A 16,233-nucleotide genomic window follows, 5' to 3' on the forward strand; every position below is an offset into this window, starting at 1 on the left:
CGGCCGAAGACTTAACGCCGCCTGGGGCGAAGTTTAAAACGCCGCCCCCCCCGCCGCATTTTAAACTTCGTCTCCCCCCCCGGTACTTACCTTTAAACAGTCCTGCGGCGAGTCTCCCTGCTCTGCCACGGTGCCGGCTTGTAATGCTGAGCGGCGGAAATTGACGTCACTTCCGGCGCTCTGCATTACAAGCCGGCACCGGGACCGAACAGGGAGACTCGCCGCAGAGGAGAGAGAGAGAGGGGCGCCGAGCGGGTAAGCGAAAACCACTCGGTGCCCCTCTCTCTCTCCTCCGCTTCAAAAAAACAAACAAAAAAAAGCGCTTGGGGCGGCAAAGTGCCGCCCCTTCTAAAGTGCCGCCCCTTCTAAAGTGCCGCCCCTTCTAAAGTGCCGCCTGGGGCAATTGCCCCAGTCTGCCCCATTATAGGGCCGGCCCTGACCTCACCTCTAAGGCTGATTAAGTTCCAGTAATACTATTTGACTTAACTCGATGTAATGTAAGAAAAAAAACTCACAGAGGAACATATTCTCTTTCTAAAACTCTAACTTGAAATGTTTTACAAATAGACATTTTGCAATAAGACCTTTTCATTATTGACTGGACGCATCTCCATCTTTCTAGAAGCTTTTCAAGGAGTCCCTATTATACACGTAAACTTTTTTTTCTTATATGAATTGCTGTTCATTTTAGCGCACATTCTTTTGATATGAATTAAGACAATTAACACAAGCCTCATTACCTTAAACAGCCGCCCTAGGTTTTTGTAAGACCCTTCGATGCAACAACAATTGTGATAATATTGCTTATAAACCAATTGTAAAAGTGGGATAGCCCTGAGAACAATTAGGCAACAACTTTTAAAAGGCTTTACATACAGTGATGGTGCAAAAACCTAATAATTTCAATTTCAGCCTGAAATAACATAAGCAGCACTGGCCGTTATATGATGTGTTAAGCAAGATGCCGATCTTACTTAACGAGTTTCATTTGAAGGTTTTGATTTATAGCTAAAGATTTGGGGTTTCCTGTGCACTAGATGCACTTAGGTGTGGATTATGCTTTTTAATCATTTAGTAAAATAAATAAAGCTGGAAGTTTTTTTTCAAGTGCTGGATCGATCCCTTTGTTTTTTTTTGTGTTGATTTATAGCTCCATATACATGTGAACCTTTTGCCATTAAATGCAAGTTTATAGATTTTCCCTTTGTTTGGCTGTATTTAACACTTGCTAATACTACTATATATATACTGCATATTTTAAATTTAAGTGGAGCAAACATAAGGACATTTAAAGATGTTTTGTTCAAAAAAGGTTTAGTAGAAAACAGGGCGCACGTAATAAACCAAAGCAGACATTCAGGTTTACAAGGAAATGAAGTGAGCGGAAACCGAACTGAACTGGTTCATCCTGCATCCCCAATTCTGCTTACCAAAAGTGGCCCAATAGGCGCTCTCATGGACATAGCCGTGTAGGGCTTTTAGAAGATGAAGTCTTTCGTCGAGGATGATACATTTTATTATTCTAGTACAGAAAAAGATGTTGAATGGTGCTGAGGCAAGCACAATGGTGTATATACTCGTACTCTGGCAACCTTTACATTGCCCATATTGTTTTATATTATAATAAACTTTGATTTTTTCCCCCCACACCTACCCGTGGACAGACCCTATTGACATTGTGAAGGATCCAATTCCACCACACGAGTACAAGGCTGAAGAGGACCCCAAGCTTTACAAGTCCTCTAAGACTAAGAGGGGTCCATTGTCTGATGACTGGATAGAGGAGTACAGGAGTAACCTTGGAAACTGCCCCATCATGTGCGCCTATAAACTGTGTAAAGTGGAGTTCCGCTACTGGGGCATGCAGTCCAAAATTGAGAGGTTCATTCATGATGTTGGTAAGTCCTGCTTTATCACCACAGTGTGAAATAAATATATATATATATAAAATCAATCCCCATTTGTGGAACCAGCACATAACACTGTATAATTTATTATGTTGGTCTAGTGAGAAAGGTAAATGCAGTGGGGAAAAAAGCCTTGTCAATAAAATAGATTTTGGTTTAAAGTGCTTAGACATTCTTTTCATGACCCATAGTACTCCAAACTTATTTGCAAACTTCTGCCGTCACGATAAGTACACACCATGTTTGGAGATCGTTATGGGATTTTGTGAGCATGACGTGCGTATTTTAAATGTGTTTGCCAGTAATATGGAAATATTTCCATTCTAGTGACTTTAAAATGTATACGTATAGATAACATACACACCTGAAGGTGCTGTTCCACTTAAACAAAACATTAAGTGCGCTTTCTAGTATACCCTGCAAATAACCCTTAACAGATTTGTCATTTTATCCTTTCCGCCAAAAAACACAAACTTCTATGAAGATTTTGCAGTTTTTTTGGTAACAATCTGTGGCAACTTTACTTTCCCATGATAAGCGTTCCTTGCACGAATTATGAATGAAGCCCAGCTTTTTGTGAAATACATGAATTATTTGTAGGAAGGGTTTAAGCAGTCAGCAGTGCCAGGGATTACGTGTTTTTTTTTGTTTGTTTTTTTTTTACTTAAATTGGACACCTTTAACCCCATCCATCCTTCATACTGTCATTAAATATCGGTCCTTAAAATCGATAGTGGTGTAAGGAATTGAGGTAGTAGCTCCCTCTTTTTGCGGTATACAGAAATACAGCTTTTGTTTCACAAAGACAAGTTCATGTATTACATGGGAGGATCCTTTTTGATGTAGCAATAATTCTCATGCATGCCCTTAAGTGCCTTCTTCTGTCTCCCTAGAAAATGTCCCTGTTTCATTGTATTATATTATTGCCCCATATAGATTGTAAGCTCATTTGAGCAGGGCCCTCCTCACCGGTTTCCGTACGTCATCTTGTTATGTTATCCATTTACTCACAGAGTCCATTGCACACCATTCCGAATATTCCAAGCCCGGTGCTAGTAACCAGCAGTTTTCATACAAAACATTTTCAAAAGATGGTCAGCACATGATGATGTCCTGATGAAAGTCAGCAATGACTGAAACGTCGACTTGACTTTGAATAAAATGAAATTGTCAATTTAAAGACCTGGAGTGCTGACCATCTTTTAAAAAAGTTTTGTATGAAAACTGCTGGTTACTAGCACCGGGCTTGGAATATTCGGAATGGTGTGCAATGGACTCTGTGAGTAAATGGATCTTGTTATGTTATATACTAATCATGTCCTGTCTACCCATTGTACAGCGCTGTGGAATATGATGGCGCTATATAAAACAATAATTAATAAAGTACCCCAAATAATTGACTGCTTACCCCTAGGATGCCACCTATCCAGTTTATAGCTATATAACAAAATTGTGTTTTGATTAAAATTCCCATTATCCAGAGCCAGCTGTGGATATCTGTACTAATTCAGCTTTGGCTTAAGTGTGTGTTTATTTGGTTTGAACTGAGCAAACGGCAGTATAATGACTTTACTGGTGTAAGGTGTCCTCCCCTAACTGTGTAAACAACCCGGTAAGACACTTTAACCTTTCTTTTCGCCATATTTTTTACCAGTTTTACCAGATAATATGCATTTTTTACCTTTTTCCAGAAATCTATATTCCTTTATAAACTGATTCCTACACTACGGTCCATTTACTCAATAGCTGCCTTTATTTTATAGTCCACTTCAGGAATTTCTTGTCATTGCTCATGTCTAATTAAAAATAAAAATGGATATTTCCCTGCAGAAGCACTTGCAGAAAAAGCTGTTGTTTTGCCGGCAGCTGAGCGTCTGTGTGAGAACAGCATGTGACGGTGACCTTTTGTAAGATTGGCCAGAGACACGTCAAGGAAATCTCCGCTTCCCCTCTCTAAGCACCGTCGTTCTCAGTGTGTTGGTTTCACCCTCGCATATCTTTAGATAAGGAAGCTGTGTTATATGTGTGTGTATGCGTGTGTGTGTATTTGACAGGTTTTTTTTTTATAAACCAAAATGACACACAGCTCTGTCGGTTCTTGTCAAGACAAAGATTGTTTTGCTAGCAAGTTCATGATCATCCTGACAGGCCCGCTGGAAACAAATTCCAGAAATGACATAGTGCTACGCTATCCCAGGGGATCGTTAACCCTCCACTTTATTAGTCACAGTTTAGAAAGTTCAACTTCATGAGTTAGGACATCTTCTAAAGTCAAAGCCAAGTCAAATGCAGCTCAACTAGGCTTTAAATATCATCAAACTGCATTTATATTTACCAAACATGGCTGCTAAACTACTTAATACAACTTGTTAATCATTTAATTTACCTTGCTCGCCTGTTCATCTTGATGTCTTCATCCCCAGAAGAGAACTTATAATGTTATAGCATGTCATCACGGGCATAGGGAGTTTGCCAAGTTCATGATTAGTAAGAGCTGGAACCACGCTTTATTTGGATATTGGATTCTAAAATATGCCTTGGCACGAGACTCATAAAGAGATGCAATAGCTTAAACATCCTTAACCCTTCATGTTGATCTGTTGCCTAGAGCGAGTCTAGAATCTGTACTTTCTGCTATAAGATCTTAAGAAAACCAAAATATCTTATTACCTCTGTTATTTTGTTTTTTTTTTTCTTGTGTTTCTATCAGAACTGAGCAAGTATCATACAGAATAGCGTAGAATGTATGGTATTGTTACACTAAATTTCTCTTTCAACTACTAACCTGGAGCTCATCTAAAACAAATTACAGGAGAACTTTCTGTGTGGGGTCTCAGTAGACCACCCACCCCTAGAACCCTGGCAGAGCCAGCACTGGAGCTGAATGGTGATGAATACGCCACAGTAGGGTGTTCAGCCAAATACAAGCCAAGTAGCTGGAGGACAGGGAAAGAGTCATATGCAAATGGAGGAGATTTTGTAGAATCCTTCCATGCATTTGCAAGACCACATGAAAAATTAAGGGCCCGTCAGCTACCATATGCATTAAAGTAAATATGATGGCTGGAGAATATGCCCCGGTACAAGGTCAACTTAACATATTTGTATGTTCAAATAGAAGCAATTACTGTAATATTTTATAGCTAAACTTAGACCCCCAGTAAAAAAAAAAAACTATGCCAAATTGTTACCATGGCAACCTCAGAAAGTAGAGCAGCATGCAGGCGCTGCTTTTGTGAAAGCACATATTTAAGGTAGGTAGAGTAATCTGTGATCCATGGAAATCTTTCCTTTCTGTCTTGAAGCACCCGACGCCAGCTGAGATTAGTTGGATATTTACCATACTTTGATCAGGAAAATCGATAGTCATTATAGCCCAAGAGAAACATGGTAAAATATGTAAAGTTACTGAGCTTTTGCGACTTCAGAGGTCTCTACTCCAGTTACATGTTGGCATGTGGGTGTTTTTAATTAAGGGACATATTGGATCATACCAAGTGGCTTATTTAATGTAGGTCCAAGCTGAGATTTGGGCAGCATCATTTTTTTTTTTTAAGAAACAAAAATCAGATGAACGATTCCATTTATTGTGGCATTAATGCACATATTGTTCTGTGCTGTTTTCATAGTCCTACGTTCTCATTTGAGGCTTATTAATGTTTTCTTATTAATGTTTCTTGGATGCATCTCGCTGTGCTCTGGAAAACACTAGATACTTTCCAGACAAGTGACAGCTTTGACAAGCCTTTGCACCTGTAAAACATTGTGTGTATAATAGAGTCATCTTGTATTGTTGTGAAGTTTACTGTACTCTGTCTACATTAACACTTCGCTTTTCTTACGCCTCTGCCTGGCGCTCGATACCTGTGCCGTATAAAACAATCTCATAGCACATTTTGTGCCTGGTTGTAGGAATATATATTGAACTATTATAATCATAGCTACACTTCTTTGGGGAAAATCTGATGTACAGTAGCGGCCATCCAACTTTTGTGTGACCTTTATGTTCCATGTTTTAAGTTATCCTATGTTATGCCGTGCAATAGTTTTCCCTCCATTTCCCATAATCCCCTGCCGCGAGGAATCCTGCGGTCGCGCTGAGTATGGAGTTAGAACACGCTTCCTGTGTTCTGATGAGGAGTTTGCACTTGTGATCTGTTCACTCGAGATTGCGTGCGGCCACATAGTTCATATGAACTTATCGCTATATTACATATTTACTCATTTATTATTTATAGATTTTTATATTTGTAGTTGTTACATGAGATGCTACTTGCTTTCCAATTGTATTGTGTGCTGTAGAATAACTACACCACGCTATACAATGGGAAAGCAAGAAGTATATTATGTAACAATTTTGACATACACAAACAAAAGTTTAGGACTAGAAACCCCTTAAGGACAATGGGCAGTTCCTAAACCCATTGAAAACAATGCATTTTGAGCCCGTACATGTACGGGCTTTGTCATTAAGGGGTTAATGGCAGACACAAACCATTTGGCCCATTTAGTCTGCCTATTTTTCCTGATTCAGACCTTAATCAGCCCTTGGTCTTAGATCCAGGATAGGTTTATGTCTGTCCCATGCATGTTTAAATTGCCTTGCTGTGATTAGCCTCTACCATTTCTGCAATCTACACACGAAGTGCAAACTTTTTAAATGTTCCATCCACGCACGTGAATCCCAGTGTCAGCATTGTTAAAATAAATGATAATACTAGACCGGTATGGACTCACTGCACCCAACAGCATCTGTAGTAGAGCAGCATAAAACGACTACAATATGGCAGCTTCCACATAGCAGTCAGTCTAGATGTTGGTGTTTGAAGTAACGGAGTATCCCTAGGAATTGAGGAGCATGGTTGCAGACTGTGCGGTTGTTCTTACTATACTCTTATTGTGTAACTTAATGTAAGTTATGTGTTATTAAGTATTTCGCTTGGTTGTCCTGTGCCAGTCATGGTATGGGAGCATCCCATTTCTAGATGTTACTTTGCACACAACACTGCATGTCCGTTCTTTAAGAATACACGTCTTTATATATGAAGAAGTACTATTCTGCATAAGATGCAGTAGCATGATTGTTTTAAAAATAAAACTCAAAGTTAAAATAAGAGAAGTGGCGACTGTAGATATTTGCAGAAGAACCTGTTTATTTTTTGTATAATGGCCTTCTTTTAAAACCTGGAAATCATTTTCTAGAGTGGAGATTATGTTAATGTTAATGTATGTAGAATTATAGAATTTTGGGTATTATAAATCTAGGACAGTGATTGTCATAAAAGTATTGATATGCTATAACTATGTTGGTGATACAGGAAAGCCACATGATAACTTCTCCGAGGCCTAATGTCATGTCATGGGCTGTAAATTCTTACTTTGGAAACTATTTGGTATGTGTACTTTGAGGCCCTGGTTTCTTTTATGAAGACCCTGATGTAGTGAGAACATCTTGTTACTATGTGATGATGGAAATATTTTTCGTTTTCATTCAAGGAACTTGAGTGTGGGTCAATGTCTAAAGGTACAATTGGTAATATATGTATTTCCATAATTCCTCTACTGACAAATACATTCATTCAAAAACGTAAATTCTGACTTGATACTTTTATTCTAGAAGATGCATGTGATGCAAAAGCACGCTTCAGTTCGTGGTGCCTTGGGCGACTGCCCCTCTTACCCGTTGGAAGTTATGGCCCTGCAAGTCCTGCTTTAGCTAGCTTAACTGCATTAAAAAATAACGGAAAGAACTATGCCTTAAAATACCTTTTATTCACATAACATTTCACCTTCAAAAAACATTCAAAATGTTAATAATACAGAAACCCATATGATATATCTGCAACATTATTTCTCTATAACATCTTATAATTTTGTGTGCTGTTTCCAGGGCTCAACGTTTTAAATATTGTTTTTCTTCTTCTTCTAAGGACAACAAACTGGCAATAAACTGATTGTACACACTGCTCTGGTTACTTGTAAAATAATGTTCATTCTATTTTTTTCCCCCTTTCATTTTTATGCCTTTCCATTTCTCTTTCTCCCCAGATACCATACTTCAACCTTTAAGAGTAACTTGAAAGTACCGTATTTGCTCGATTATAAGACGAGGTTTTTTTCAGAGCAAATGCTTTGAAAAATACCCCTCGTCTTATAATCGAGGTCGTCTTCTAATTAGACCTCAAAAAAATGTCTGCTGGGGCCAGGCTGCTTACCGGTGCTTTGGTCCCGAGCAGCGTCTCTTCTATTAGCAGCAGGAAGCTAGCAGAGTGTCACATAATTCTGCCTCCCCCTCCTTCCTCTGGGGGCGGGGCCAGAAAAGTTGCTCGCACAGCCGGGCCCCTGCAGAAGTCTGCGAGTGGGAGATCTGCAGTTCAGGTAAGGGGGTGGGGGGTTTGAGTGTGTGTGTGTATGTGTGATTAATGGAATGAATGAGTATTTAAATGTCTGTGAATGAGTGTGTGTGTGATAGCATGGATGTGTAAGGGGGGGGTAGCATGGCATAGGGAGGCTGTACTCAAACTCCTATCATCCCCAGGTTCCAGCATGTGCTGGCTGCCTTGGCTTGATAGGAGTTTGATTGCTGTTAGCAGTTATATATATATATATATATATATATATATATATATACCTCCAGAAATGCCTTTTAACCCCCTATATGCCACTCTGGCATATCATGGGGCAGAGTGGCATATAGGAGGGCATAAGACATTTCTGGAGGCAGGCAGAGGGTAGAGGGTTAAAAGGCACATCATGGGGCAGAGTGGCAAATAAAGGGGGATTAAGGCATTTCTGGGGGCAGAGTGGCAACCTTGGGGGCAGATGTGCATAACTGGGGGGCAGGTTGGCAAATAAAAGGAAATAAAAAAATATATATTTTTCTCAATCATAGCTTTTATTAAATATGAAAATATTGTTTACATGAATTAATATTTACTAGTAAAACTTTTTTTCCTATAGGGTAGTCTTATATTCAGGCTTTTTTTTTTTTCCTAAATTAATATTTAGATTTTGGGGGTCGTCTTATAATCAGGGTCGTCTTATAATCGAGCAAATACGGTAAATTCATTGTACATGTATCTTGATTTTGGTATATTTTATATATAAAAAAAAAAATATTGAGTTTATTGAAGTTAAATCATTATGAAGTTGCTGATTAATATCTTTAATTTCTATTTAAACATCTACCCCTTATTGTCAGGACTCCGGAAAGTAATGGTCAGAGCTCACAGGCAGGCTTGGTGTTGGCAAGATGAATGGTATGGCCTCACCATAGAGGATATCAGACAGCTGGAGAAGGAAGCACAGCTAATGCTGGCCCAAAAAATGGCACAGTTCAGTCTGAATGAAAATGAAGCAGAACAACATGGAACAAAGGAATCCCCTAGTGAAAAGGATTCAGAGAACAAGGCCATTACCTCCATAGAGACCAGCAATGAACCCAGTGGCATGACAGAGTCCTTGTCAGGGAGAGGACTCACCAAGCAGTGGTCCACTTCATCTAGATCATCTAGGTCTTCAAAGAGAGGTGGTAAGAGCGCACACAAATATTCACCCAGTTTGTATAAATGTTCTTCAGAAAGCATTCAGGCATCTGGAGGAGGAGCAAATGAGACATGTCAAAACAAGAATACATGCACTGATTTGTGTGTCGTACAATGCATTGAAGTCCATGAAAAATTGAGTCCAATATGCATTAAAAAATAAAAGTACAGTTTTGGGAACTAGACTGTTCCTTTTAATGAGTTGGGAAGCCTTTCCGCAGACTCACGCAGATCTTGCCTCTCGTAATGCCTGTTGCTCTGTACAGTAAGCTGTTTGAAACTGTAAAGAGAGAGGCATTGCATATGTTTGTCTACGTGCACATCAGTAATTCCTTTTGAACATCTTTAAAATTGCCAGCTTTAATAAAACATATTCATAAAAGCGAAACCAAACCCCAATTTAGTTTGTATTGAAAGCAGTGTATAATCCAGCAACCCGTGACCTGTATTGTGCAGAGCGCATCTGAAAAGGTGAATTATGATTCCGAATTGATATGCATGAGTGGAGAACTGGAGCACATTGCTTGCTCCCCGCTGCCTTTCTTCCAGAGAATAAACAGAGCATGCTGGAGCAGAGCGGCATGGGGCTTATGCAGATAGCAAGGACATCCTAATGATAACCACTTCACTGCTGGAAACCTTACACACATAGCACACTTGTTCAGGGCAAGCAGGTATCACCTTAAGTACAAGGAAATAAATATTCTTCCGCACCCTGCCCCACTTTAGAATAATGGAGAATTATGTTCAAAAGACAATGGTGCAGCATTATGCTTTTTTAGCAGAGAGTTTAGGATGCTAAATGTAGTAAGGGCGGTGCACGAATCATTCACTAACATTCAACATAGCCAATACAGAACAAAATTCACAAGATTTGAATTTATAACAATAATTTAATTTCTTGAAGTTGGAACACCATGATTTTGCTAAGTAACACCAAGCGCATGAGTTTGGCTTAGATCATGTAGAAGCACAATGCTTCCCAGTCTTTACAAATGAATCCGTCTGTATATTCCATGACGTGCTAGGTTTATGTATTGCTGCACACTTTGCTAAAACATTCTCTTCCTGTGTCTATCACTCACAGCCAGCCCGTCTCGCCATAGTATATCAGAATGGAGGATGCAGAGCATTGCCAGAGACTCAGATGAGAGTTCGGATGATGAATTTTTTGACGCCCATGGCAAGTGCTACCAGTTGATTAGTTGCTTGGTCAATGTTGTTTTCCATGATTGCTTTTGGGATTGGAGCTATTGGAACACAGAATTTGTTGTGCAATATCGTCTGACTTTGCTTGTGGAAAAACAATATTTAGAATGCTATTTATAATATAAAAACTACTTAATGACTCTTTTCTGTCTAAAGCTAGCTTATTGTGATGAGTACTTGCATCCCATTGGCTAGCATGATGACACTAGGCAAGAATGAGTAAAACTGCGCACCATGCATGGTTGTTATGTCAACAATAATCATCCTTTCAATCATTTTTTATAACCCTGTTTTCTATTGCGTTTAGAAGATTTGTCAGATAATGAGGAAGTGTTACCTAAAGAAATCACAAAATGGAGTTCCAACGATCTCATGGACAAAATTGAAACAACGGAAACTGACGAGTTGCAAGGTAAGTGTGAGTATATCACGTTAGCGTCTCTGATATTCCTAGAAATCGCAGCAGATTGCACAGCCGTGGTTATACAGCACTCCGTGTGGGGCAATCACTGTTATAAGTACCCAGCTCAAAGTAAGACCTCTAATCCAACATAAAGGTTTTACCTCTAAATTATCTTTCCAAATATCTCTAACTGGACACACGTAGTCCGTGAGTATTTTGCAGACATAACAGTTTTAATGTTAAGCTCTTGTCCCTTAAAAGAAAGAACAACTATATCTGGGTTGTTGAACTTCAGGCCTCAAGGGTTCTAAAACAAGCAGGGTTCATTTTTGCTATCCTGGCTTGAGAAAAGGCAAACAGGCTTGAGCAAGTGTGTGCAGAATTCCTGGTCTCTTAATGGCTCTTGAGGCCTGGAGTTTGACATGAATGTTCTACATCTTACTCAAGAGCAGATGTCACATCCGAAACACACAGCAGGCCTTTTCAAGATTCCATGTCCCATTTGTTGTATCTGTTCAACAGATTCCAAGTCATCCGACATTCCTTTGCGCTATATATGTATGTATGTATGTGTATATATATATATATATATATATATATATATATATATATATATATATATATTTACCCGGTCAGGGATATTGATTTTTCTATTTTCCTTGTTTTAGGTGACTCATACCATGAAACTGCAGAATACACAGTCAGTTCAAGTGTGGAAGGATTAAGCATAATGGAGGTAGGTACCAGGGAGTCTGATGACTTAATTACGGTGTCGGCTCCAGGATCTCCATTAGCATTAGCCATAAAGATCTTGGCCAAATGCACTATAGAGGATCTATGAGACACGCCTTACCTAATGGAGAAGTGCTATTGATACTAAACCCACATCATCCAATTAGCTTTGTAAATATATATGTTCCAGTCTGTTTGTTCTTCCTTTCAGCAAGGTGGTGGATTTAAATAGGCCTGGGATTTAGCCTAGGCCACTACTGCATTTGATCAGCACCGACCTCAATGTCTGTCTATTAGTAAATCACCAGCTTTATTGTTTTTGTCTGTTGTTATTACCGGTATATTGGGTTCTGTGATAAGTACAAACAGGGGTATATTACAGGACCTGGCCTGAAAATATGACACTGTCTGCGACGAATCTGTAAAAAGTGGTAATTACAGCCACACCAGACCACAACTGCATCGGTCTGTCCCCCATGCACTGGTGTTAAGCACAGCTTCCATTTATTACTAAGCCTGCAGCATGATAACATATGGATATACACAGCTGTACGGCATAAAAGTAAGTTAGAAAGCCTGTTTTCTACTGCCCCTCTGACCCACAATAACACAGAAGTAGCTGTACTACATACATCATCTTAACCCTATACATACTTATGATGTAGGACAAAGAAGACATTTGTCAAGGTGTACGTCATAATGTGGTGTTGTTTTTTGTTTATTGATTACCCTGCATTTGTGATCATCAGTCCAGTTTGTTTGCCCCTTCGTGTTACGTTAGGTAGCAAACAGTCTGGCACACAAAGCTAAAGAAGAAAATGAACGCATGTTTCTGTTTATCGTATAATGCTGGCTTCAGTCAAAATATAGTATAGAGAGGTTGTACCACGCAGTGTATGTTTAGCAATAGTAAAGAGTCCTTGTGCTTTTCTCTTCAATGTCTTGTATCCTATAAATATGTTGTTGTGCCTATTCTCCCTTTAGCCCTTTTTCCCCCAAGGCTAGCGTGATGGTTCATAGAGCCCTAGAAGAAGCATGGCACCCCCTCCAACATGGGAGAGGTTCCGTCTCTTCCTATGTTGTATATGTGGTGGGGCCAGGGCTGTTCTTTTTGTTAGGAAATCAAGATGGTGAAAATATCATGTTTGTTAGATTATTTGCTCACATTCAGCTACATGCTTGCATTTTAACCACTGAAGCAAGTGTTGTGCGACTCTTACCATTGTGCACTTGTTTTATGAAGCTAGCTGTCTGCCTATCTTATCCTTGTAAATTAGTCTGCTTTTTCCCAATCCGTATACATCAGAAAATCACCAGGGCCGATCTACTCCTTTTAAGTTATAGATATTGCTGCAGTCAGGTGTAGCTGTTTATTGATAATGCCATGAAGTTATCAAACGAAATGCTTCACTGCTATGACATCTTGGAGACAGCTAACAGCAGTAGCAATCCTTAGCATGTTGGCTGTGTTTTTACCTTTTAACCCCGTGCTGGCCAGTGAAGGGCCACAAAATGTTAAGAGTAGTATAAGAGAAGGCATTTGAGCATGAACTGGTGAATGTTAAGGAGCCTCCAAGTTTATATTTTGACCTTTAGCAATTTAAACAGCCATATTTGTTAGCATGCCAGACAGCTCTACATTGTGAGTATCTGTTGAGTTTATTTTGTTTCCAGACTGGCACAGAGAGCGAGCCGTGTTTGTGCTTTTCTGTGCAGATGCACACAGCTGTTATCCACGCACAAGGCATTCCCAGCATTCCAGCTGTCACACTCACAAATGTCATTGCAACCTCCGCTGCGGCAGTAAGTACAGCAAGACACAGCTTTGTGGATTGCCTTGCGTGTGCAATACAAGTAGTATTACTAGAATAGTGCAAGGAAACCATTTGCACACAAGTCTAACCCGTCGGGTCCTCGCCCTCTGCATGCTTTGGCGTGTCTCATGGATAATGCAATGGATCCCAGGTGTGTGCACTAAAACTGAACATCTGTTATTGAATTTATTGTGTTCCACTGCCTAAATCTGGATTGCGCATGGTCCAGTCCTTTTGGGGCCACTTACATGCGGAATCACCCCATTCCGCACTTGGCATTTTGTGGACTTCTGCCTCATGCTTCAGTGTTCTTGGGGCAAAAATGGACTCTTGCCCCCACCCTTATCTTTTGCCTTATGCACCCGAAGGGGTTGAGTTGGCTGATTGTAAGATTGGTTAAAAGAAAGGATGGCATGAAAATGTGGAAATGGACAGACTAATTACTTTGACCTTGGCTTTTCCCCATTTGGAGATATTAGTCTTCATCCTAGTATCAGACAGACATTTTATGTGCATACAGAGATACTTATAAAATAGCATTTTTTTTCTCACATCACCTTTGATCTAAACCATTATTTCTCTTCACGCGCCTGACCCCCCCCCCCCACTGATCGCGTGCTTGGCGTATGTATTTTGATATCTTTCAGATGCTCAGTAAACTAGCGTCAGGCTATAAAAGTTCCCCATTTAATGATTTCAATATTAAGATAATTAAAATATAGTCTTAAAGATATCATAAACTCTGCCAAACTCTTACTACACAATACACAAACTTTGTACAAGTTACGGTTTAAACTACCCTGGAAAAAAAAGATCAGATCTTTACATTTTTCAGTTTCCACTAAGCACCAGATGTGTTTCCTCACACGCAGTAAGTTTAGTGTCTGTCGCTTTCCATGTTCTCCCCATGTAAGTTGCAGACAGCATGCGGTCTAAACAAATCATTTAACACATGCGCCAAACACGTTCACAGTCTGAAACATCTCTGTGTTTGAATCCTGCCACTTCTTTGAGCCACGTGAAGTCCGACATAAACATGCGGAGAGCAGCTAGCCGGTTTGCTAATACCATTAGTGACTTGATTATGGATTGGCTTTAAGGGGCTGCATGTTTATTGTGCAGAACTACATAGTGATCGGCATCTTCGACTTATTTCTGCAAGGCAGGGACATTGTTACTAGGGAAGGCTGAAGTCCTGGGTTTATTAGTCAAGAATATGGGAAAATAACGAGATGCCTCAGAGATGCATGTGTACAAAATTGTATTGTATGGGCTAAGGATGTATAGTTTTTGTGTGAGTTATATAGGGGCATGCTTTGTGTAGGAGCAGAATCTGAAAGCAGGTAACAATTCAGCCTGTCTAGTCTGCTCATATAAGATAAGATGAGAACAAGAGCGTAATAGTCTTATGCCTATTCCATGCATGCTTACATTCCCTAACTGTATAAGTTAAGAATGGTAATATTCCTAAACAGAATAGCAAGATGCCTGTGTGTGTGTAGCTGCCCCTATGCAGTTCTGCCCATGACATCAGTCATACCTCAGAACTCTGGACTTCTACACCAATCTCAGGGCAGATTATCAGGTCACATAGTATGGAGATTATTCTTTTATTTGTGCCACAGTTATAACCTCATTACATAACATTTGAAGGATACTCAATTGAAGGGTTACTTTTTTAAGAATATCAAGGTCATTTAAATGTTATTTGTAGTAGCTACCTTAAACAGAGTCAGCCTTTTGGCTGCACAACCAAGGTACCTTGGTTGTGTGATGGCTTTAAACTGTCCCCGTCCTTACTTCAATTCAAAGAGTAACCTAAGAGTGTGCATCAAAGTATTGTTGGGTTCACAAATCATAGTCAGCACATGGTTATGCTTATAGACCTATCTAAAATGTGAACAGTATGAAGTTATTTACAGCCGCGCATTAGCTGTGTTTTATAAATCCCGACATGCCCCTTTATTCAAACAGTACAAAGTCTGTGATGGGATTTTATGGCCCATTTGGGAAACCACCGTGGATGGAATGTTGCCTACAATGTTAAGATTTTTGAGCTGTCAGAACCTACTAGATCTGCCATTTAGTGCATCTTGGTCTCATTATATAATGTTTCTGCTGGTCGTGTTTGGCAGGATGACTCCGCACAGGTCTCCATGCAGCCATGTAAGATCCATGTCCTAATTATGGTACTCCACGGGGGCAATATCCTGGATACAGGCAGTGGAGACCAGAGTTCCAAGCAGGGCGACGTCAACACCATAAACTCCGTTTTTGACACCGTGATGAGGGTCCATTACCCTGCTGCGTTGGGACACATTGCAGTCAAGCTTGTGCCCTGCCCAGCCATCTGTTCAGAAGCATTTTCACTGGTCTCCAAGTAAGTTGTCATCACTGCTTCCACTCATCCTCCATGTGTTCTATTCTGCCTTTGCCTATACTATTTCTCCATATTATGACCTACTGTATATATCTTCCTCTCTTTCACATCTTTCATGCCGTTTCATGGACTCAACGCAAAAAGCATAGAACACATAAGTCTGTATTAGGGCTGCAACTAAGGATTATTTTAATAATCGATTAGTTGGCCGATTATTTTTTCGATTAAACGATTAATCGGATAA

The 16,233-nt window shown here is 39.8% G+C and overlaps 1 protein-coding gene across 1 annotated transcript in view; it reads left to right on the plus strand.

Annotated features, from left to right (window-relative positions):
- PITPNM2 (phosphatidylinositol transfer protein membrane associated 2) overlaps positions 1-16,233 on the plus strand; it is a 110,170-nt gene that overhangs the window by 71,692 nt on the left and 22,245 nt on the right. The window contains exons 6-12 of the mRNA XM_053472432.1: positions 1,665-1,898; positions 9,109-9,438; positions 10,539-10,634; positions 10,968-11,072; positions 11,732-11,799; positions 13,512-13,598; positions 15,745-15,989. Of these exons, the coding sequence (XP_053328407.1) occupies positions 1,665-1,898; positions 9,109-9,438; positions 10,539-10,634; positions 10,968-11,072; positions 11,732-11,799; positions 13,512-13,598; positions 15,745-15,989 (1,165 nt within the window). The remainder of the gene's footprint in view (positions 1-1,664; positions 1,899-9,108; positions 9,439-10,538; positions 10,635-10,967; positions 11,073-11,731; positions 11,800-13,511; positions 13,599-15,744; positions 15,990-16,233) is intronic.

The sequence above is a fragment of the Spea bombifrons genome, chromosome 1 (assembly GCF_027358695.1).
Source record: "Spea bombifrons isolate aSpeBom1 chromosome 1, aSpeBom1.2.pri, whole genome shotgun sequence".
Classification (NCBI taxonomy): Eukaryota; Metazoa; Chordata; class Amphibia; order Anura; family Pelobatidae; genus Spea; species Spea bombifrons.